The sequence below is a fragment of the Leucopleurus acutus genome (genome assembly GCF_964270905.1).
Source record: "Leucopleurus acutus genome assembly, chromosome: 5".
NCBI classification, from domain to species: domain Eukaryota; kingdom Metazoa; phylum Chordata; class Mammalia; order Artiodactyla; family Delphinidae; genus Leucopleurus; species Leucopleurus acutus.
Window position 1 is genome coordinate 8,205,167 of NC_139147.1, and position 22,826 is coordinate 8,227,992.

At 38.2% G+C, this 22,826-nt stretch overlaps 1 protein-coding gene across 1 annotated transcript in view; it reads right to left on the reverse strand.

The window, feature by feature from the left end:
- The window catches only part of TTC3 (tetratricopeptide repeat domain 3), a gene marked incomplete at its 5' end in the record, with an annotated part of 140,325 nt that overhangs the window by 51,533 nt on the left and 65,966 nt on the right, over nt 1-22,826 (reverse strand). Inside the window, 12 exons of the mRNA XM_082840119.1 lie at nt 2,456-2,529; nt 3,539-3,595; nt 4,571-4,617; nt 7,340-7,591; nt 9,729-10,055; nt 11,595-11,731; nt 12,720-12,784; nt 13,447-13,539; nt 15,405-15,506; nt 16,267-16,389; nt 18,424-18,544; nt 20,972-21,084. Of these exons, the coding sequence (XP_082696245.1) occupies nt 2,456-2,529; nt 3,539-3,595; nt 4,571-4,617; nt 7,340-7,591; nt 9,729-10,055; nt 11,595-11,731; nt 12,720-12,784; nt 13,447-13,539; nt 15,405-15,506; nt 16,267-16,389; nt 18,424-18,544; nt 20,972-21,084 (1,511 nt within the window). The remainder of the gene's footprint in view (nt 1-2,455; nt 2,530-3,538; nt 3,596-4,570; nt 4,618-7,339; nt 7,592-9,728; nt 10,056-11,594; nt 11,732-12,719; nt 12,785-13,446; nt 13,540-15,404; nt 15,507-16,266; nt 16,390-18,423; nt 18,545-20,971; nt 21,085-22,826) is intronic.

Below are 22,826 nucleotides of genomic sequence, written 5' to 3' on the forward strand. Positions count from 1 at the left end.
CTAGAGCTAATCAATGAATTTGGTAAAGTTGCAGGATACAAAATTAATGCACAGAAATCTCTTGCATTCCTATACACTAATGATGAACAATCTGAAAGAGAAATTAAGGAAAGACTCCCATTTACCAGTGCAACAAAAAGAATAAAATACCTAGGAATAAACCTACCTGGGGAGACAGAAGACCTGTATGCGGAAAACTATAAGACACTGATGAAAGAAATTAAAGATGATACAAACAGATAGAGAGATATACCATGTTCTTGGACTGGAAGAATCAGTATTGTTAAAATGACTACACTACCCAAAGCAATCTGCAGATTCAATGAATCCCTATCAAATTACCAATGGCATTTTTTACAGAACTAGAACAAAAAATCTTAAAATTTGTATGGAGACACAAAAGGCCCCGAATAGCCAAAGCAGTCTTGAGGGAAAAAAAAGGAGCTGGAGGAATCAGACTTTCTGACTTCAGACTACAGTACAAAGCTACACTAATCAAGACAATATGGTACTGGCACAAAAACAGACATATAGATCAATGGAACAGGATAGAAAGTCCAAAGATAAACCCATGCACCTATGGTTAACTAATCCATGACAAAGGAGGCAAGGATATACAGTTCAGAAAAGACAGTCTCTTCAATAAGTGGTGCTGGGAAAACTGGCCAGCTACATGTAAAAGAATGAAATTAGAACACTCCCTAACACCATACACAAAAATAAACTCAAAGTGGGTTCGAGACCTAAATGTAAGACTGGACACTATAAAACTCTTAGAGGAAAACATAGGAAGAACACTCTGATGTAAATCACAGCAAGATCTTTTTTGATCCACCTCCTAGAGTAATGGAAAGAAAAACAAAAATAAACAAATGGGACCCAATGAAACTTAAAAGCCTTTGCAAAGCAAAGGAAACTACAAACAAGACGAAAAGACAATCCTCAGAATGGGAGAAAGTACTGGCAAACGAATCAATGGACAAAGGATTAATCTCCAAAGTACATAAACAGCTCATACAGTTCAATATTAAAAAAACAAACAACTCAATCCAAAAATTGGCAGAAGACCTAAATAGACAGGTCTCCGAAGAAGACATACAGACGGCCAAGAAGCAAATGCAAAGCTGCTCAACAACACTAATCATTAGAGAAATGCAAATCGAAACTACAATGAGGTTATCACCTCACACCAGTAAGAATGGGCATCATCAAAAAATCTACAAACAGCAAACGCTGGAGAGGGTGTGGAGAAAAGGGAACCCTCTTGCACTGTTGGTGGGAATGTAAATTGGTACAGCCACTATGGAGAAACAGTATGGAGGTTCCTTAAAAAACTAAAAATAGAACTACCATACGACCCAGCAATCCCACTACTGGGCATATGCCCAGAGAAAACCATAATTCAAAAAGACACATGCACCCCAATGTTCACTGCAGCACTATTTACAATAGCCAGGTCATGGAAGCAACCTAAGTGCCCATCGACAGATAAATGGATAAAGAAGATGTTGCACGTATATACAATGGAATATTACTCAGCCATAAAAACGAGCAAACTTGGGTCATTTGTAGAGACGTGGATGGATCTAGAGACTGTCATACAGAGTGAAGTAAGTCGGAAAGAGAAAAACAAATATCATATATTAATGCATATATGTGGAACCTAGAAAATGGTACAGATTAACCGGTTTGCAGGGCAGAAACTGAGACACAGATGTAGAGAACAAACAAGTATGGACACCAAGGGGGTAAAGTGGTGGGGATGGGGGTGGTGGGATGAATTGGGAGATTGGGATTGACATGTATACACTAATATGTATAAATGGGTAACTAATAAGAACCTGCTGTATAAAAAAATAAGTAACATAAAATTCAAAAAAAAGTGGGTAGTAATAATATAACTTAAAAAATAAATTAATTTAGTTTAATTTAAAAAAAAAAGAAATGTGAGGGGAAAAAATTTTGTGGGTTTTTGGTCCATATAGGAATATGATATAAAAAGGTCACTGCTTCTCACTAGTTTTATTTCTTTTGTCTATTTGTCTCTTGAAAATTCAGTTTCAACAACCAGCTACCACTGGAAATCACTAACATCTAAGGTTAAACCACAACATCATTTATAGCCTCCAAAACATCTTCCTAGTAATTATCAACAGGACATTCTCTTCACTGAACATTTTAAAGAATATTTTCTAGGATCTTCCCACAGTATCTTGCACAGAGCAGGTTCTCAAACTTATCAAATGAAGGTCATCAGCCCTGTGATTTTAATGCAGCTTCTATGAATTCTTAACACTGACAGGCCACACTATAAATTCAACCATGAGGGGTCACATCAGGTTGTCATTAATAGATGCACATCTTCAGAGAAGTTAGGGAAATAAAACACAAGTTTAAAGTACATTAATACCACTTTTAAGTTCAAATAAAGCAAAAATTTTCAGACTGTACTTACTTATGGTCTTCACCTGAAGTGACAGTCTCATTATTTGGTGCGACTGAAGTGGTTCCAGACCCAACTAACATAGGCTGGTTTAAAAGACAGAAAAATGACAAGGATTTTCCACCTTAAAATTACCACTAAAACTGATGAATGCTTACATAAATAGATATGCATACAAACTGCCAATATATATGACTGATCTAAATTGTCTTGTGAACAGGAACATACAGTAATAAAACTTTCAACAGCCAAAAATAGGCACAAATTAACATTTAGGTAGCTTCTAACGCTCTAAAATTTTTTTAATTATCACTGTTTAAACTCTCATTTTAGATAAACTAAAGACATATAGTCAAAGATAAAAAGTTTTATTGGAACTTATAAGCTGCTCTCATCCTCCCCTAATATTTGTTCACTTTTTCAACCCCTGCCCCCTATTTGATCCCCCAAATACATGAGACCCATGAAGAACCCACCATAAGATTTAAAAATAATGCCCTAGTTATCTCATGTGCCTGAAGCAGAGCTTTAGGTGAGAGGAAGGAAGGGAGCCTTTCAATTCTGAGATTCTGTCATGATGATTAGTATTCAGTATCTTTATTTTGAATGTTTTGGATAATAATTCTATTAGTTATTAATAATAGGTATCATATCTTGTCATACAGATAATGACACTAAGTAAGGCACACGGAAGTCAAGTAACTTGCCCAAGGTCGCACAGATAATAAAAATAATAACAGTTGGTAGAACCAAGATAAGAACCCAGGTCTGCCTGATGCCAAAGCAGCCTTGGTCCCATTGCTCTATGACCAGCCATACAAAGTCCTACATTATGACAATGATTTCACTAGGAAATATCTAGAAAATAAAAAGGACAATAAAGAGTCTCTTTCAAGAATTACTTATATATGACATGAACCTTAAACTTCCTCAAAATGTAGAAGACTGCCAAAACATCTTTAGACGAAAGCCTAGAAATTCTTTCTCTACAAAATACTTCAAAATATCCCAAGAATTGGTTAATTCTTATTTATATTTATTTATATATTCAATTAATTATTTTGGACAAGAATCAATACAGAAAATACTCCATACCTTTGAATCTTTTGGCTTCTTTTTCTTGCCTTTGTTTTTTATCTTGGTAGAATTAAACTAAAACATAAAAATTATTGAACATTCATATAACAGCATTATGAAGCTGCCATGTATTATAAAGATACCATACTGATTTTCACAGACTAGTCCTAAACTGAAGTACATGAAATGTTTAACAAAAATTAACACCATAGTGTGTTAAGCCCTAGTGTTTTGATTTATAATAGAAAATAAGAAAAAGTTAAATGATGCCTAATGCTATAACTAAAATTAAATTGTTCCAACCTAACATGTACCCATTTTAAACAAGGTTTATGTCATTTCAAGGAATTAATCAGACTTATTAAGTAATTCCAGTTATATGCTGATCATATTTTAATGATTTTCCTTTTACTAAACCAAACTCAACATTCTACAGCTGGCCAGACACCAGGGCACAATCAATGAATTCAGAAGAAGCATTTACTTCCCATGGGCTATGTCAGCTGTGTTTCAACAGTTAGCCAGACAGTGTCTAACAGAGTGGGCTAAGACAAAGTTTCAAGTATAGATGACTGGATCCTAAAAATCAGTAAACAAGTATCTTTCTGACTGAAAACTGCCACAAACTACTAAGGAAGACAACTCTGGAATTATTTTAACTTAAGTTCAATTGTAAGCCACTCAAAGCAAAGTCCATTTGTTTTCCTTACAGAAAACATTGCAATTTTAATCATTACAGATAACGTTTCATTTTTACGCCAGCAGATGACTCAAGAACTCCTTTCCTGTATCTATGATTAACATTTATTAGTTGTGAAAACGTATGGACATTGTCTAATTTAAACTTCAGAGTGTGCTGACTGTTGTTCCAATTCCAAGAGGAAGATTGGGATTAACTTTCTAAGGAAATCGTACACGTTATCCAGAAGTCCTCAAGATTTGGTTCTGGAGCGCCTCTTGTGATGTAAACAAACACTGGCCTGGGTCCTCCTCTCTTCCTTTGGCTGACATGAATTAGAACATAACATTGAAAGTGATCAAATAACTTACTGGCACATCACCACTGTCCTGTTTCCTTAATACAGTGCAGCGGCTGTCTGTAGGAAGATACAGATGGTTTTGTGAGGAAACAAAATGTTTATATTGCCATAGGATACACTAAAGCCTTAAAGAAAACCACCCCAGATACTACTAACATCCACTATGTTCTACTCCTTATTTGGCTTTGACGTAAGTTTAGCTTAGAAACCAAGAGCAAAATGGCTAACTCATCGGAAAACCAACTACAAAGAACCACAAAATTTCAATCCAATTCAGCATAATTTGACTGCTTTCTAGGCACCGAACTCTGTGCTAGGTGCAGGGAATACAGAAATGTATAGAGAAGTCCCTGCCATCGATAACCTCATGTTCTGCAAGCTACACAAATAGGCAAACACCCATAGCTCAGTGTGCTAAATGCCACAGAAAATACAGTGGAAACAAGCTGACAGAATAATAAAGCCTTCAAGGGGAGTGGCCTGAGCAGGGGTCAGGGAGGGATGTGGGGAGGAGGGGACTTGAACAAGTTAGACTTGAAATGAACAAGCAGAGGGGTGGGATGTGAGCAAGGAAGGCACAATGCAGGTTTGGACACAGTAGGAAGTGGGGTGTATATTCAGAGGGCAGATGGGGTGAGTGCTAATGAACCCAGACAGACAATGTGAATTCTATTTGTAGGCAAAATGAAGCAAGTGCTTCCCAAACAAAATACTTATAGGATCAGACAGATGTTCTAGAAGAGTCACTAACAGCAACATAAGAGAAAGATTTGGAGTAGGAGGGTCAGAAGCATGGAGACCAGTTTGGAGGCTACTGCAATCATGGAAAGATTATTAAGATCCTGGCCTAGGGAAGCGGAGGTAGACACGGAAGGGCAGATCAAAAATAAAGCTTATTTGAATTGGCAACAAACTAGACATGGGGTAACAGGCAAGAGGAAGGGTGGAGACCAGTTTCAGAGTTTTCCTGCTTAAAAACAATATTAAAACGTTATTATCTGAGATAACCAGGAAAAACAGGTCTCTAGAGATACAAGTGGCTTAAGCCATATTGCTCTTAATAGGTCTCTTGGCCATCTACACAGAAATTCCAACAGGGAAATACGCATGCAGGATCCAGGAGAGTTTGGGTCTCCCAATTATCACGGCATTGGTGATATTATTGAGTACTCTTATTTACAAGATCAGTGGATTTTGAAGTTTTAAGAAATACAGTCATTCCTTTAAATGAAAGGAGACAAAACTGAAAATGTCTGGGATGAGGGTGAGAGGCACAAGTAGTGAACTTGAAAATCTGTTGGCTGGTCATTTGGCTGGTGGCTTCCAACCCTATGACTAAAAGCAGAGAAACAGTCACAACTGGATGGACTGTATATTTTAGGTATAGAACACAAGAATCAGGAAAACACATAATGAGAGGGTTGGGTCCTTTTTAGTTATCTTGTGTGATCCAAACATGCACTGAGTTTTGTAAGCTCAGTCCCAGAACAGCGTTTTATTACCAGCAGCAGCAAACTGATGGCAATAAATTCAGGCTATCAAGAAGCATGTCACCTCCAGTCATGAAGCAGTGTCCTAGGAAAATAAAGTCTCCTATGTTTGAGAACCACAACAAAAGTAAGCTTTTCGGTTCCTTATACTGCATTTGAACTTCATAATGCATAACATTTTTGTACAAGGCCAGACCTTTTCATGTACCCTTTAAAACAAATGGCACAAAATTTGAAAGTCTAACTCCTGACAATATATAAGCAGACTTCTGATGCTAAGGGAAAAGGTGGGGGCAGGGGCGAGGCGTTATCCTAAGAGATACATGCAGTACCAAAGACAAGAAATTTAAATTAATCTAGAATCTAAGAATATTAAAATTTTGAACAAAACAGAATCACACAGATCACTGGCTCCAATTCCTCATTTTAATGATGAAGAAACTAACATTCAAGAGAAGTTAAAGAATTAACTACTAGTTAACCTATTCTGCCAAACTGGACTCCATGCCATTATCCAAGCAGCCCCCTCAAGTCCCCTCCACCCTGTCTCTAATTCTGGATGTCAACCTGTCAAATTCCACCTCCATGTTCAAAGCTGGACTTGGACTCTACCCCTGCACCAAGGCTCTCCTCCTCCCCGAGGAGAACCCCTCAGCACTTTTTCTGGTCCTCTCTTCTCCCATATTACAGTTATCTGTATATTCATTTTACTGCCTTTTCTGAAACATAAGGTCCTTGAGGGCAGAGACTAGCGTAAGCATTTCTGAATTCCTTGTTAACACCTAGCACAGGGCCTTGAAGCAGTAGTAAAAGAAAGTTTCTAATTAATTGAGTTAGGAAAGTAGCTGGGCCACAGCCTACTTTTCTTGACTCCCAGCTCTAGGCTCTTCCCACTACAATACATATTCTATCTGTTCTAGATTCTGCAAGCATCACCTACTTCTGCAGGCCAATGTTTTCTTGAATGCTACCAATCAAGCCATTTCCTAAGAAACGCCATCCCTTTGATATACAATCTCTGCCATGACACTGTGAAAATACCTACGATGAGAATAGTATGGTGTACAGTCTGTGTAATGTATCCATCTGAATATCTCTACAACACTTAACTCCACAGAGTAAGAAGGCTTTATGACATTTTTTTAAAAAAATCACTATTCTTAACACTAATTTCCCCAAATAAGCCAGTTGTACCATAATAATTTTCATTATTTTCTTTAAGTATTTAAGTAAGCTAGATCCTTTGGAGATTTTTTCTAAGATTAGATATAAACTGCAAGTCCACATACCCATTATATCAAAGAATTCATCCAAAGCATTCTGCAGTGCTGGGAACTTGTCTCTGTGTTCTTCCAGCAGCCATATTAAACATCGCGCTTCCTTCAGTGACGCTGGCTCACAGAAATAATCAAGCTGCTTTCCTTCTATAGAGCCTAGTTTATGACCGTATTTCTCATTCCAGAGAAAAGTCATGATGCTAAAATCAAGCTCCTTAAGAGCGGCCCCATAACGAGAAAAAAAAGGTCCTGTGGCATCTAAGCCTATAATAAAAACAAAACCCAAGTCAGAAGAAGGGGGAAATTATTTGCTGTAAAGTCACATTCAGTTTCACATCTCTGAAAGCAGTTCTACTACAGTTTGCTTACATTTTCAGCGAAAACATTCAAATAATGGAGAATGAACTTGTTCAAGCTATGATGCATTTTAGAAACACCATTTCACATTAATATGTTAACTATAATAATTCTTATCTATGAGTTGAACAAGGTAGGCCAAAGGTTTCTATTAATACAGTTATTTTTATCAGACCTAGGAGATAAAATGAATTAAATGCCTTTAAAAGGCATTTTAAAGGCATTAAATTCCTTTAAAAATATTACAATACCTTTTTCACTACTTCGCAATGATTTGCATTCCAATTAGTTTAATTCCAAATTGGAATTTGCATTCCAATTATTAAGCTGACAAGGTTTTACAATGCTTTTCTGCATATGCTCCATAAGAACAAAACACCAATAATATACAGAACTTGCCAAATGCCCATAAAACAGAAAATGGGCGAACTCCTCACCCAACACCCAAGAACTACACCTTATCCCCCAAAATATCACGGCTCCTTACCCTCCTCACAAGATGCGAGGTGGTCACTATTCCCGCTTTTATCCCTCCCTTCTCCAACTCAGAAAAAGGGGTGGCTGCAATCTCACACGCCACTACTGAAAGGTGAACACCTGCTACCTACTAACACAGCCGCCAAAAAGCAAGGATTGGCTCTGTTCTCTCCCCCGACACGCCTCTAACACAGGACGGACCACAGGTTCTCAGTCCGCAAATGAAGCAGAGATTGCCAAGTTAAAATTACCCTGGACAGCTGTTTCTTCCAGATGAAATAGTTAGCTTTGCAGAAGTCATGTTACATGAAAAATTAGTGTATTTAAACACCAGAATCAGGGATCACATAAAATACTCATACAAGGTTCAAGGGAATCAGCAATGAAGAAATACCACATTCACATCTCCATCTATGGCTCACATCAAAGCATGTGCTCGTTAAGGGGAAGGGAGCAGATCACACCTAGAACTGAAACGTTAACCCCCGCTCCCACTGCATTTAAACTAAGCTCTTTGTTAAATATAGCAGGTTAAAGTAAGACATAACTTTATAATTTACTTGTCTGATTGTCAGTAGACACTAACAGCAATCATCACTTAGGTGAAATTGTCCGGGGCCAGAAACCCATGGAGATGCATGCTCAACACAGCACCATTTAGTTATCAACTACACCAAGTTTGCTGCCATCTTACTTCGTCTCTACTGACAGAAACATATCAATATATTCTCTGAAACCCTGGAATTCTATCAGCTCCATGTCTCTAAGGCAGGTCAGGCAGGCTCTCTCTATAGACCGCTGCTGAAAGGGCCTGCCCTGCTGTGGCTCTCACTAGCCTTTTTACCCAGCAGGTGCCAAGTGAATCATCCACGGCACTAGGCAGCAGCCAACCTGGTCACCAGGACAAACAAGGCCCTGGTACCAGAAGAGATCACCATCTAGTTTAGTCAACAGCTCTCTCTGCAGCTGCCTTCTGCAGTCCTTAGGTGGCTTTGGTCAAAGAGCCTGCTGGGGGGGTTCTTCCTCAACCGCATTAGGAAAATCAGGGCAGAGGACCAGAATTTTATGACCCTGTGATTCACAACACTGAAAGTCAACCCCAGGGTATTTCTCTCTTAATCCTTAGATACAGATTTGCCCCAGGTGATCCTAAGCAATTAGTTCCATCCACTCTTTCCTGGAAATTCTTCACTAAGGAATGTGACTACTAAACTGCACCATCCCAGAGGGCACTCCCCAGCAGCTGACTCCAGGGGGTGCTATCTACCCATGGTTGTACCCAGTATTCACGTACTTTACGCAAGGACAAATAGTTCTGCATAACATAGGACTGGATTTTCTTACTGACTGAACTTTTCTGTGTTTCTACCTTATACAAAAGCATATTGTAACCCATCCATAAAGTAACCTAAAAATTGTGAGTTGGGGGAAATAGCATTTTTAACCATACAAACGTGTGGTTCTACATTTTAAAAAATCATAAATGATGATAGGAAAATGAGAAAGGATTCAGAGGCCTACGTTCATCCTTCCTATGAAACTGCATCTCTAGAATTAAGTGACGTACCAAAGCTATTAAGTTTTTGGATCCAGGTGGCTAATTTTGGTTCCACTTCTTTAAGTTCACTCAAAACATGCAGAAAAACCCTTGTCTTTACTCTATTCTTTTCTTGAACCAAATGACAAATGACATAGTCCACTGCTTCATTCAGAAAATTTCTGCTAGAAAAACAGGTTGTGTAGTCTTCTGTGGTTAAAACCTTCCAAGAAAGCAACTCTTTGAGAAGCTTGGAAGTATTCAGTATCCCGGACTTAATCTTGTCAGCATACTGCTTTATGCACTGCAGAATTCTGTCATCAAGGAACTGGCAACTCTGAACACTGTCTACAGTTTCTACGGATAAATAACAGTGGTCAGTAAAAAGGAGAAAGAGGAACAATTTGCAAAAATATAAACTCAGAAAAAATTAACATAACATTACACAGCAATATAAAACATGACTCAGATGTATTCTTTATGTTGTTTTAAATAGCCTAAGAAATTTTAAATTAGGAATATAAATAAAATATTTAACACCTTTAAAAGGTATGAAAGTTGACATTAAATCGAACATATCAAATACCTTATTTCCTTCACTTGTACCGCTCATCTAAAAATCCTAACTGAGCCTCATCAACTACCCAAACTTTATATTCAGTAAATATGCTTCATGCATGAATGCAAAGGGTTTTTTCCTGGAGTTGAAGGGATCATTTCTTCAGGTATAAATACAATTAACATTTGGTAGTTACTGTATGTTATTCATCTTATTGTTGAATCCTAAATCATAGACCTGTGGAATCATTGATTCCAAGCTGGGAAATATCTCAGAAGTTCATCTTCCCACCCAGGCATTTCCCCCTAAAAATGGCCATTTAGCCTCTTGAAGCTAAGACAATAAATTAAATACAAAAAATATATATATATAAAATAATAATGTTCACTAAAAATTTTTTCTGTAGGAAAGATAACTGTGATTGATTTGTGAAACATTAATTGAATACTAGATGAAAAATAAAGACAACAAGAGGAAATATTTCGTTTTGGGAAGAGCCATCACAGTAGAAAATGAGAACAATGTACTTCAACTCAAAACTGAAAGCATGCCTGGGGCTATAACATATAGTATGGTGACTATAGTTAATAATACTGTTTTGCATATTTGCATGTAGATCTTGAAAGTTCTCGTGAAAAAAAAAAATTCTGTATGTATGGTGATGGATGTTAACTGAACTTACCTGTGGTAATCATTTTGCAATATATACAAATTTCAAATCATTATGTTGTACACCTGAAACTATACCTCAATTAAAAAGAAAAAAAAAAAACTCAACCCCCGCCCCAAACCTGAAAGTAAATATGTCCACAGAAACAGTAAATTACTGAGACCGCTCCCATGTTGATCAGGGAATGCTGACAAGACAGGTGTAAAACAGAAGGCTGGATTAGGTAATCTCTGGCACCTAGTATGAACTGCTTCTTTATTTGAACTCAGCATATTTCAGATAATCAGTGGCTAATTTACAGTTCAACGTTTCAGAACTTAAATCTGTGTAGCAGGGTTTACAAACCACTGTCAAACATACAATAGGAATTTCAGATATTATTCTCACATGCACTTTGGAGATAAGGAAATGGACAGAGTGTCAGTTTGCCCTGAGTTAGTAGCAGGGTAGCGTTTTCAATCCCTGTATATTGCTTCTAAATTCAATGTTCCTTACACCAACCCCCTCCCCACCTCAGTGTAAATCAGAAGATGGTGATAAAATCAAAATGCCAACGGAAATCTAAATTTCAATTCAATAACAATTAACATAAGGCCCAGCAAGATGAATATTTATACTTTTAAGCAAGAATATATTATTATTATCATGACTTGGACTCCCAGCATACCTTTCTGCTCTTCAATTTTAGGTGGATTACTTTCCCTTAAGTCCTCTTCCAATCTTTCTTGTGCTAATTTTTTTGCTTCCTTTTTTTGGATCTTCCGCTTCAATTTTTTGTCTTCTTTCAGCCTTAACTTCTCTAGGCTGATAAGTATTTACAATTAGTCATAACTCACCTTCGTTATAAACTCAATTAACTATTTTCCTTTGCCTAGTGTAAGTTACAAGTTTCCTTTTTTAGTTAAAACTTGGCCTATATCTTCTGTTCAATATCAAAAACTTTTGAGACGTGGTCAGTTCAGTCAAAACAAGTGTACTTGTTTCCTGAAAACAAGAACCTCAATGACTGAGTGACTTCTAATTAAGGATGGCATGTACAGATCATGCAGATGTTATTTCCATGTATTTGAGTTACTGCTTAGGGTAAACAAGAGTAGTAAAAATGACTCTGCAAGGTAATACATGTAAATACTCATTTCCACAGTAAAATATTATTTTCACAACCCAATAATGGCCCACAACACCAGAATTTGGTCCATATGGTTACAACAAGTTCTCCTCAACAAATAATTCTGTTCATCTTTTCTTCTGCTCTTTCCTGGTCACCAATGATGAAAAATATCACTTCTTAAAATGGAAAGCAAGAAGCAGGACCAAAAAGAAAAGAAAAAAGGATTGGAATTATTTGATTTGAACAAGAAGATATAGAAATGAATAATTTTGACAGTTCACTGAATATTTCAGGGTGAGAAACAGTCACTGGTTCAAAATGTTTGCTGAAGAGAGTAAAAGGAAAGATGCTTTTGGAATTAAAGTTTCAACAACAGAGAACTAAGTATATAATTTTTATCCAAATGCCAAATCTATTGAACATGTCATTTCATAGCTCAATTTCATAATTTTACTTATAAATTCAACTATTAAATAATGCTTTTTATTCAAGTTTTCAGCATTTAACCATTCTAGGCTAGTTCCCTTGAAAGTTATAAACACCCATAAAATTCACTTAAGAACCACTTATCTGGATATGTGTGCAGAGCCAATTTTAAAAACAGCATAATTTAGAAATCTGCATATAACAGAATTATATTCTAATAGACATTATTAAGCTACTGATTATTAAAAATCTTACCTAGAACATTTCTGTTTCAGAATAGGTCTTGGAGGAACCTTTTCTTTAATGACTTTGTGTTCAAACTTTAAATAAAACAGACACATCCAAAATTTGTCTCATGCTCCCATGACATAAAGCACAAAACCACAAGTAACAAGCATTTCAGAAGCACACACAGTCAATGTTCAATTTGATAGGGAACAGTGATGATGTTCTGACCCAAACAAAAGCCCAGAAAACTTTAGCAAAACAATTTACTGAAAAGAGGAACAAGAGAGTAGACACAATTTAGGAAGCTTAAAAAAAAATTAAGAGTAAGCAGAAGATCAAATAAACTACAGATGTCATTACAACAACCCACTCCTGCCAACTCCCATACAGTGAGGCTAGAGGTAATCCCTCCAGACACTCTCCTCCCTCCCTAAGATCCCCCACCTCGCCAACACCCAAACGTTTACTGGGAATTAACAAAATAAGGTTATTAAAAAGAGTAAAAACAGTAAAACTAAAATGTAAAAGACCTCCTCCTCCTTTTAGGAGATAAAAGAATATGAGAATCCTTCAATGCACAGAAGCATTCTCACATCCTATTACTTCCTATAATTTCTTATATTAAGTAACCGCTTCTTTCCTGGAAAACACAAGATCCAAATAGTACAACTTCCATAAATTTAAATCGTATTTTAAAAGGTATCAGCATTTTGTTTATTAATTTAAGGAGACTTCCCCTTTATTAAATACTTACTTCACATTTAACTTGACCACCACTGCTGAAGATGATAATCTTTGAAATGATTCCTTCACAGTCAGGAGTAAGACAAATTCCTTGCAGAAAATCCTATTTGATTAGAAAAAAAAAGTGCTCCATCTCAGCATAAATCTATACATGTATTCCATTTTAACCATCAGGAACAGTCAAAATGTGATCTAAAACCTCCTTCAGGGACGCGCCGTAAAGTGCCTGCTCGTTGCCATCTGACTTCCAGAGCCCCCAGCTGTAGGGGTGACCACGGAACTTGCTTTGTTTGCGTAAGGTGAGCTGACATGATGTACGCTACATCCATGCAAAAGCTTTAAGAAACACTGAATGGACCGGCCATTGCTCTTTTCCCTCGGCCATAACAACGTGTTCCAGTCACTCCTCAGCCTCAATTCAGAAACAAAGAACACAGCCACACAGACTGGAGCTGCCACAGCCCAACCCTGGACAACGAATGCAAAACTTCAGGACAAGTGACGCAAGCAAGGAACGAGGCTTTCTTACTGTAAGTCATAAGATATTTGAGTTACTTCAATACATCCTAGTGAAAGCGAATTTACAGAGGGTATTTCAACCCATGGGAATGGTAAGACCACTGAGGGCGAGGGCACAGCCAGAGAAGCTCAGTTAAGGCAGGACAAAGACATAGCAGAAGTGACTCAATGGCGTCAGCTATTTGGTCACATCATTACACCTCTAGTTAACGACATGAAAATGTGTAAAATGTGAGAATTTATTTCTACTAAACTTCAATAATTCCATTGCTAACGTTCACCTAGCACAACCACCTTAGTTTTTTTCCTCAGTAAGGATAGGGGTTTACCTGAGGCTTAGCAGCGTAGAAAAAGGTTTTCTTTTTTTAAGTCCATAGCTTATATGGATCAGAAACAAATTCTATCAATGCAAACAAGATTATTAAACTGTGACTGCTCTCAAAGTATACCTGGCTAATGGAATTAACATCATTATCTTGTTAATTAAGAGAAAACCCCAATTAGATGTGGCAGTACAAAATTTAAGCTGATTTCTTAGTACAAATTATCTCATCAAATTTTTTTAGAAAATATAAAATTTGAAGCCCCAATTCTACATCATAACATTAAAATCAGACATTTAACCTTTTTTTTTAAAAAACTTTTTGTGGTACGCGGGCCTCTCACTGCTGTGGCCTCTCCCGCTGCGGAGCACAGGCTCCGGACGCGCAGGCTCAGCGGCCATGGCTCACGGGCCCAGCCGCTCGGCGGCACGTGGGATCTTCCGGACCGGGGCACGAACCCGTGTCCCCTGCATCGGCAGGCGGACTCTCAACCACTGCGCCACCAGGGAAGCCCTCAACTTTTATTTTTGATCATAATATTTCCAACGTAAAAGGGGTTCAACAATTTATTAAAAGCCTCTATGGTTACTGCCCTTTACACTTGCATAAAATAAAAACAAAAACTGGGCTTCCCTGGTGGCGCAGTGGTTAAGAATCCGCCTGCCAATGCAGGGTACATGGGTTTGAGCCCTGGTCTGGGAAGATCCCATACGCTGCAGAGCAACTAAGCCCATGCACCACAACTACTGAGCCTGCGCTCTAGAGCCCAAGAGCCACAACTACTGAAGCCCGCACGCCTAGAGCCTGTGCTCCGCAACGAGAGAAGCCACTGCAGTGAGAAGCCCGTGCACCACAACGAAGAGTAGCCTCCACTCGTCGCAACTAGAGAAAAGCCCGCGTGCAGCAACGAAGACCCGATGCAGCCAAAAATAAAATAAATACGTTATAAAACAAAAACTGATTTTCTAACTTTATCATTAAATTTTTAATTTAATATTTTCTAATTATGTCTCATGCACAGGGAGGAATTCATATCCTCTTAAGACTTTTCCTAAAGATTCTTAGGGGAAAAAAATCAACATACAATAAGCATACTGAAAAATCCAGACAATCTTGTTAGCCTTACCTTGTCAATTTTATCATTAAAGGTTGTTGTTTTTAACTTCTTCCAACAGTTCATATGGAATTCTATTTTACAGTACTGGCAACAGCTGATTCGTATAAAACCCTAGGGTTTAAAACAATTTTTAACTCACTTTTGAAAGATGTCTACACACACATTCTCTCTCTCTCTCACTCACAACACATATTAAGATAGAGAGCTGTCTGCATTTACCTGGCAGACATAACTAGATGTCACATTTCCTCCTGGGGGAGTGTAAGATTTCCGTACCCCAGACTGCCTAATGCTGGAAACACTGAGCTTAACTGACATATTCATTTCCATAATTTACAGCTGCGTTATCCTTTACAGTATCAAATATTTTATAAACTTTATTTCATCTGACCTACTAACCAGGGACAGCAAGCAGCTTCTATCTTCTTGAATAAGCTAAAGCCCAGGGTCTTACTCACTCAATTCATTGCCAGACTTGGTCTCAGACTTAGGTCTCTAGGAGTTAATTCAATGATCAGAATGGCCTTCAGATTCTTGAACTCAAAATTTTACAAGAAATTGGAATTGCAACAAATCAGGGGTACTAGCCTCCCTTTGTTCCCTGGGCTCCTAAAAATAGGCTAGAAAGGGGAAATGGAATCAGCTAACCTGCCTTCTCAGGTCACCGTCCCTGCCCTCGGTGTTTATTTCAGTGGCTCTGGGCCCCCATGTGAGACGATGTAGACTTAAGTCCAGGGGATGGGGAGGACAAGAAGACATAAAACTGCTGACAAGTCACAGTACTCAAGTGTCTCCAGTTACAGAATTTGTTCTGAATCCATTTTAAGGCACAATTCAGCAAGTTAATGACCTAGTACACACTCATTAGTACCTTAAAGTCTGGATCAGTTATGTATATCTGGATTTTGGAATATCCACGGCACTTCTGATAGCAACAAATGGCATCCGGCACTGGAGGGAACCTGCATTCTTCAATAAATTTCTCTAACAGCATCTAAAACAAAAATAAACAAAAATGATACTACTACAACACTGATTCAACAATAAAATGTTTGTGATTTCAATAACCTTTTGCCATCAAAATATTTTCAGCACAGAAAGGACCAAATGCCTTTTAGCCAAGAACTACATACAACTTTTAAAGTTTTTCCTTCTAGAGAGAGGCTGATACAGAGACATGCCAAGAGACAAAGATGGGAAAAAAAGGGCTAATCAACAAATTTTCAAAATTTCAGACTCTGAATCAAAATCTTATCCTGTGTTATAATCATCAGGCCTCATTTTACACTACATACCTTTTAGAAATCTCCTTCAAGCATTCACAGGGAGTCAAATGAGGTAGAATAACCCTTAGGGCTCTACTGTTCTCCTTCCCGATGTCATTTCACCTAGGACCCCACCACTGTCATCCATCTACCTCCCTGAACCCCTGCCACCTGTGCCTGTTCATCACCTGGAGAATTACACCACTGCCACCGAAGCCCCCAAGACTCATGCCACGCTTCCAGTGCTGGCTGTCCGTTATCAGTAGTTCCTGTGCCTCCACTCCAATCCAGTATAAAGAGAGGAAAATCCAACAATCCCTACATTTAGTTTTATTTTTTATACCAGCTTTGTTGAGATATAATTCATATACCATACAATTTACACATTTAAAGTGTATAGTTCAGTGGTTTTTTTAGTATATTCGGAGTTGTATGACCATCACGATAACCTAAAATTAGAATATTTCACCATGCAACAAGAAACCCCATACCCATTAGCAACCCCTCCCCAACCTTCCTCAACCCCCTAGCCCACTAATCTACTATCTGTCTTCACATATAGATTTTCCTATTCTGGAGATTTCAGATAAGCAGAATCATGCAGTATGTGGCCTTTCATGTCTGGTTTCTGTCACTGATATTCAATTATATGGATATACCACATTTTATTTAACCATTCATCAGTTGACGGACACTTTGAGCTGTTTCCACTTTTTGACTATTGTGAATAATACTGCTATGAACATTCATGTACAAGTTTTTGCGAGAACATGTTTTCCTGTCTCTGTACATACCTAGGAGTGAAACTGCTAGGTCATATGGTAACTCTATCTTTAACCTATGAGGAACTGCCAGACTGTTTTCCAAAGCAGCTTCATCATTTTACACTTTACAGCAATGTATGGATGTTCTGATTTCTCCAGATCCTTGCTAACACTTGTTATTGTCTGCCTTCTTGATTACAGCCACCCTAGTGAGTATGAAGTAGTATCTCATTTTAATTTGCATTTCTCTGATGGCTCACGGTTGAACACATTTTACATGCTTATTGTCTATTTATACAACTTGCTAGCAGAAACACCTATCCAGATCTTTTGGCTACTTCTAATTAGAGTGTCTTTTTATTACTGAGTTGTAAGAGTTGATTCCTGTGCTTTTAAAAGCTTCAGCCAAAAGCAAGTTCTGAGTAAATACCAGGGTTCATCACAAGTAAAGGCCTATCCTAGTCAATTCACACACTTTAGTCTTTCTAGAACTGGCAAAGAATCCTATGCTTCTGGATATGAGACTAAATTTATATTTTCAGAGTCTTCAAGTACCATTAATAACCATGATGAAAAAACAACGCTATACCTTTCTCTAAGTACAACCAGTACGCCATGCTGCTTAACAGTGCACATTCTGGTCAGGATGCCTGGATTCAAGTCCCAGCTCCACCATTTCCTAGCTGTTTAACCTTGAGCTCAACACTTAACCTCTCTAAATGTAATCTTCCTCATCTGTAAAATGCGAATAATCATAGTGCTCATCACACAGAGTTGCTGTATGGGTTAAAGGTAATGATAAATGGAAGGTGTATGACTGGCACACAGGAAACATTCAATAAACGTTGGTGATTCTCACCAGTCTTTCAAGGGGAAACGCACATGGAGGAGCGGAGGACAGAGTACTCCTACCTGTCTTCTGCTACCTGAGTCAGAGCGCAGAAGTGCAGATGAGCTTTTACGGTTAGTAAGATGCTCTCTAGAGAAATAAACGGTTACCTTTATTTTCCCTGGCTGAGTCTCTTCAATAACCACATTACTTGTGGGCCAAGTTAACACTCCAGGAAGACGACAGATCAAGGTTCTTGCTTTCTCGAAATGATTAAGAGCTTCTAGAAATCTAAAGTCATAATTATGAAGAAGGTATTAAAGATGTGACATGAATTTTCATTCCCCACAACAAGGCACAGAGATTTCAAGCTTACTAGGTAAGAGTACATTTGACAAATCACTACACAGAAATATTCAATGTAACCCATATGTTCTTTAAAAAACCAAGACATTATCACTGTTTGCTACAAAGATACTATAAATTAAACACTAATCTACCTGGACACTGGCTTTATTATGGTAGGTGCACCCTAGACCTTTTAAAGTTGTAATTTTTTTTTAAGTTTTCAACAAAACAGAAAACTGAATAAATTATGGTTGTTCCATTTTTATTTCATTTACTAATCTAATTAAAGTAGATTCTTGTAGAGCAACAGCAAAGCTCCACTTCAACTAATTAATCATAAATAGGGAAATTTTTTTCACTTGACTCATTTAGAACATCTATAGTAAAACCAATTTGCTGAAAAATTTTTAAAGAAATCGTATATTCTGGACATCTTCAACTATAAAGCAGTGAATTATTTTAACAGAACAAATGTGTATGTAAACTATTTTAACTATAAATATGAAATCTTTCATTTCCAATTTATGGTTTAAATATTAATCTCAATAGAGTCCCACAGTCTGTTCAACAAAAGAATACTAGAATACTGGATCATAAGGTTATCCCAGTCTTTATTCTTCTCTTCAGACTAGAAAATAGAGGGTTCTCTGCTTTCTCCAATCTTGAAATGATTTCCCAATTGAAGAAGTCATTTTTGCCTTTGGGTACAGAAAACTTCACCTGCAGAAAAGCTAGACCAGCATCCACCATAAGACAGTTATAAACAGCAGGACTTTCAACCAGACACTGCACATTGCAACAGCAAAAAACCAGCTTACTGGACACTGAACCACAAACCATATTATTGTGAAATTAAAAGTTAAATGGGTTTCCACAACATTGTAAATCAACTATACTTGAATAAAATAAATTAAAAAAAAATTTAAATGCCTTTCAAAATGGCAAACACGTCTTCATTTACTACAACCTCCATGATGCTACACATTTATGTTACGTTCCCAGATCTTGTGATATCCGCATGCGGCCACTGCATTAAACAGGTATGTCCCAAACAACTTATGCTAAGCTGGAATTAATTTCATTTATTACCATAGAGGTGACTGCTAAATCCTCACTACCCCTGATCCTTAAAAGAGTTGACCTGGTCAGACAGTAGCTTCAGGAAGTAAAAGAACTTTCTTTAATCTTTAAAGATCTTTAAAGAAGGTTCTAGGCACCCCCCAAGATTGGGTTCCCAAGAATACCAATGGTCTGATAAAACTTCCTCTAAACAGTTAGATGAAAATTTAAGGATAATTAAAAGTTATGAATGATATTCAATCAGTCAACGATTATTTCTTTATAAAAGTAATCTAACATACCTACCACTATATTGGCTGTAATTCAACTATAGGTTCAGAGGAGAGATTTTTGTTTCTAACTCATAATGTCATTGAACATATATAAAGTTCGTATTAGCGACTTCCCTGGTGGCGCAGTAGTTAAGAACCCGCCTGCCAATGCAGGGGACACAGGTTTGAGCCCTGGTCCCGGAGGATCCCACATGCCGCGGAGCAACTAAGCCCATGCACCACAACTACTGAGCCTGCGCTCTGAAAAGCCCACACAGCACAACGAAGAGTAGCACCTGCTCCCCACAACTAGAGAAAGCCCACACGCAGCAATGAAGACCCAACACAGCCAATAAATAATAATTTAAAAAAAAATCCTCATACAAGTTTTTTTGGGGAAATGGGTATTTAACCAAAATATTATATAATCACACTTGTAAAGCATTAATTTATACCAATTCAGTCGCCACTTATAAATGACATATACTAAAAGATAAAACATAAAATCCTTTGTGTCAAATTACTCTATTATTTTTTTTAATTTATTTTTTATTTATTTTTGGGTCAACGTTGCTGCACATGGGCTTTCTCTAGTTGCGGCGAGCGGGGGCTGCTCTTCGTTGCAGCACACGGGCTTCTCATTGCGGTGGCTTCTCTTGTTGCAGAGCATGGGCTCTAGGTGCACAGGCTTCAGTAGTTGTTGCACACGGGCTTAGTTGCTCCACGGCATGTGGGATCTTCCTGGACCAGGGATCCCCTGCATTGGCAGGCCGATTCTTAACCACTGTGCCACCAGGGAAGTCCAAGTTACTCTATTATTGATTTTCCTATTACATTCAAAATTAGAAAGCACTGGGAACTGAAGTGATTGACCTTACTTTAATAATTAATATCCAAATGCCAGTCCTTAAAGTAAACACAATTATCATAGTGTGCCACAGAGAAGATACCAAAATCACTCCAGAAAAAGGATCATCATCACATTAGATTTGAAATGAGTAACCAGCCTAGAGCATAAAGTAGTGTGGCTTCTACTAACCTGTTTTTTTTCAAGTACACTTTTCCAATTCCACAGTAAGCCAAGCAATCAAGTCCCTCATTGGGGTAGTGTTCAATCATCCTCTTAAACTGGTTTTCAGCTTCAGATAATTCCTTCAGTAGCAATGAGAACAGTGATCACTTACACAAAAAGAGAAATACTGGAACCGATTTTACCTGAAAGTTGATTCCTTTTGTGTAATATTAAAAACAACCGTATATCCTAAAATTTCTATGGCAAAATTATACATTCTGTACTTCATTTTCTTAATAATTACATAAATTTTGACCATATGGATACTCAAGAGACACAACCAAAATGATCCAGCTCCAGAATGAAAAGTTGTCACTGAAATCAGACAACCAACCAGATGAGCATTTCCTAACACACAGAGGTCACAGCGTGTGCTGGCTAACCCTAAAAGGTGTGCATTCAGGGTAAAAGAGACTGATTTGGATGCAAACACGCCATAACATACATCCTAGTAAGCGCTGCCCCCTTGGGATCACAGGAATTTCAATGATGTTGCCACAATGTTTTGTGACATAAGACAAATGCTCTGCCTTAAAAACAGCTCTTTAGTAAACTTTACAGAGCTTAGAGTACATTCTTTTGAATATTCTCAACAGTGGAAGCCTCTGGGCTTTGAATGAATATTGTTTTGGAAAAAATCCAAAAGGCACTTAGGCTCAAAGCAATACTGGCCACTCCACTGTGGGTGAAAAAGGAAATGTCACTACAAAATGGAGTTAATAAGAAGCTTTGAGGCCAGCTCCGAAGGAGGCATGCCAAAAATGTTTCAGCAAGGACTGTTCTGGAGTGAATATAACTTCCTTCTGGGGACACTCTGAATGATGAAATTCTCTTAAATGTCCAAGTTCTATCGTACCTATTTAGTTTTTTTTTTAATCAAAAGTAAATCAAAGTAAATAAAAAATGTAATAAACTATTTCGTCAGTTCCGGTAAGGCAAAACATGGTAAGAAGCTTATTGTTACTCTGCCAAGAACAGAAGAATGGAGATCATACAGTCCTGTCTCCAACAATCTACTAGAAAATAGAGTTAGAGATTCCCTAATGAAAGACATTTATCTGTCACATCAAGAACAATAAAGGGGGGCTTCCCCGGTGGTGCAGTGGTTGAGAGTCCCCCTGCCGATGCAGGGGACACGGGTTTGTGCCACGGTCCGGGAAGATCCTCCCACATGTCATGGAGCGGCTGGGCCCATGAGCCATGGCCGCTGAGCCTGCACGTCCGGAGCCCGTGCTCCGCAACGGGAGAGGCCACAACAGTGAGAGGCCCGCATACCGCAAAAAAAAAAAAAATTAAAAAAAAAAAGAACAAGAAAGGGGCTTCCCTGGTGTCAGTGGTTAAGAATTCGCCTGCCAACACAGGGGACACGGGTTTGAACCCTGGTCCGGGAAGATCCCACATGCCACAGAGCAACTAAGCCCGTACACCACAACTACTGAGCCTGTGCTCTAGAGACAGCGAGCCACAACTACTGAGCCCACGTGCCACAACTACTGAAGCCCGTGCGCCTAGAGCCCGTGCTCCGCGACAAGAGAAGCCACGACAATGAGAATCCCGCGCACCGCAACGAAGAGTAGCCCCTGCTCACCACAACTAGAGAAAGCCCGCGCACGGCAACGAAGACCCAATACAGCCAAAAATAAAAACAAATAAATTTTAAAAAATGACCAACAGCATGTCACAAGGAAAATGAACCTCACGCTCTGTGGACCACTCAGACAGTGGAACATAAAACAACCTGATCCTTATTAGGGAGCAATTAGGGTTAAGCCTCATCTAGCCTAGGAAGCTTGGGGCCCAAGTTGGTAGAAAGGATATATTA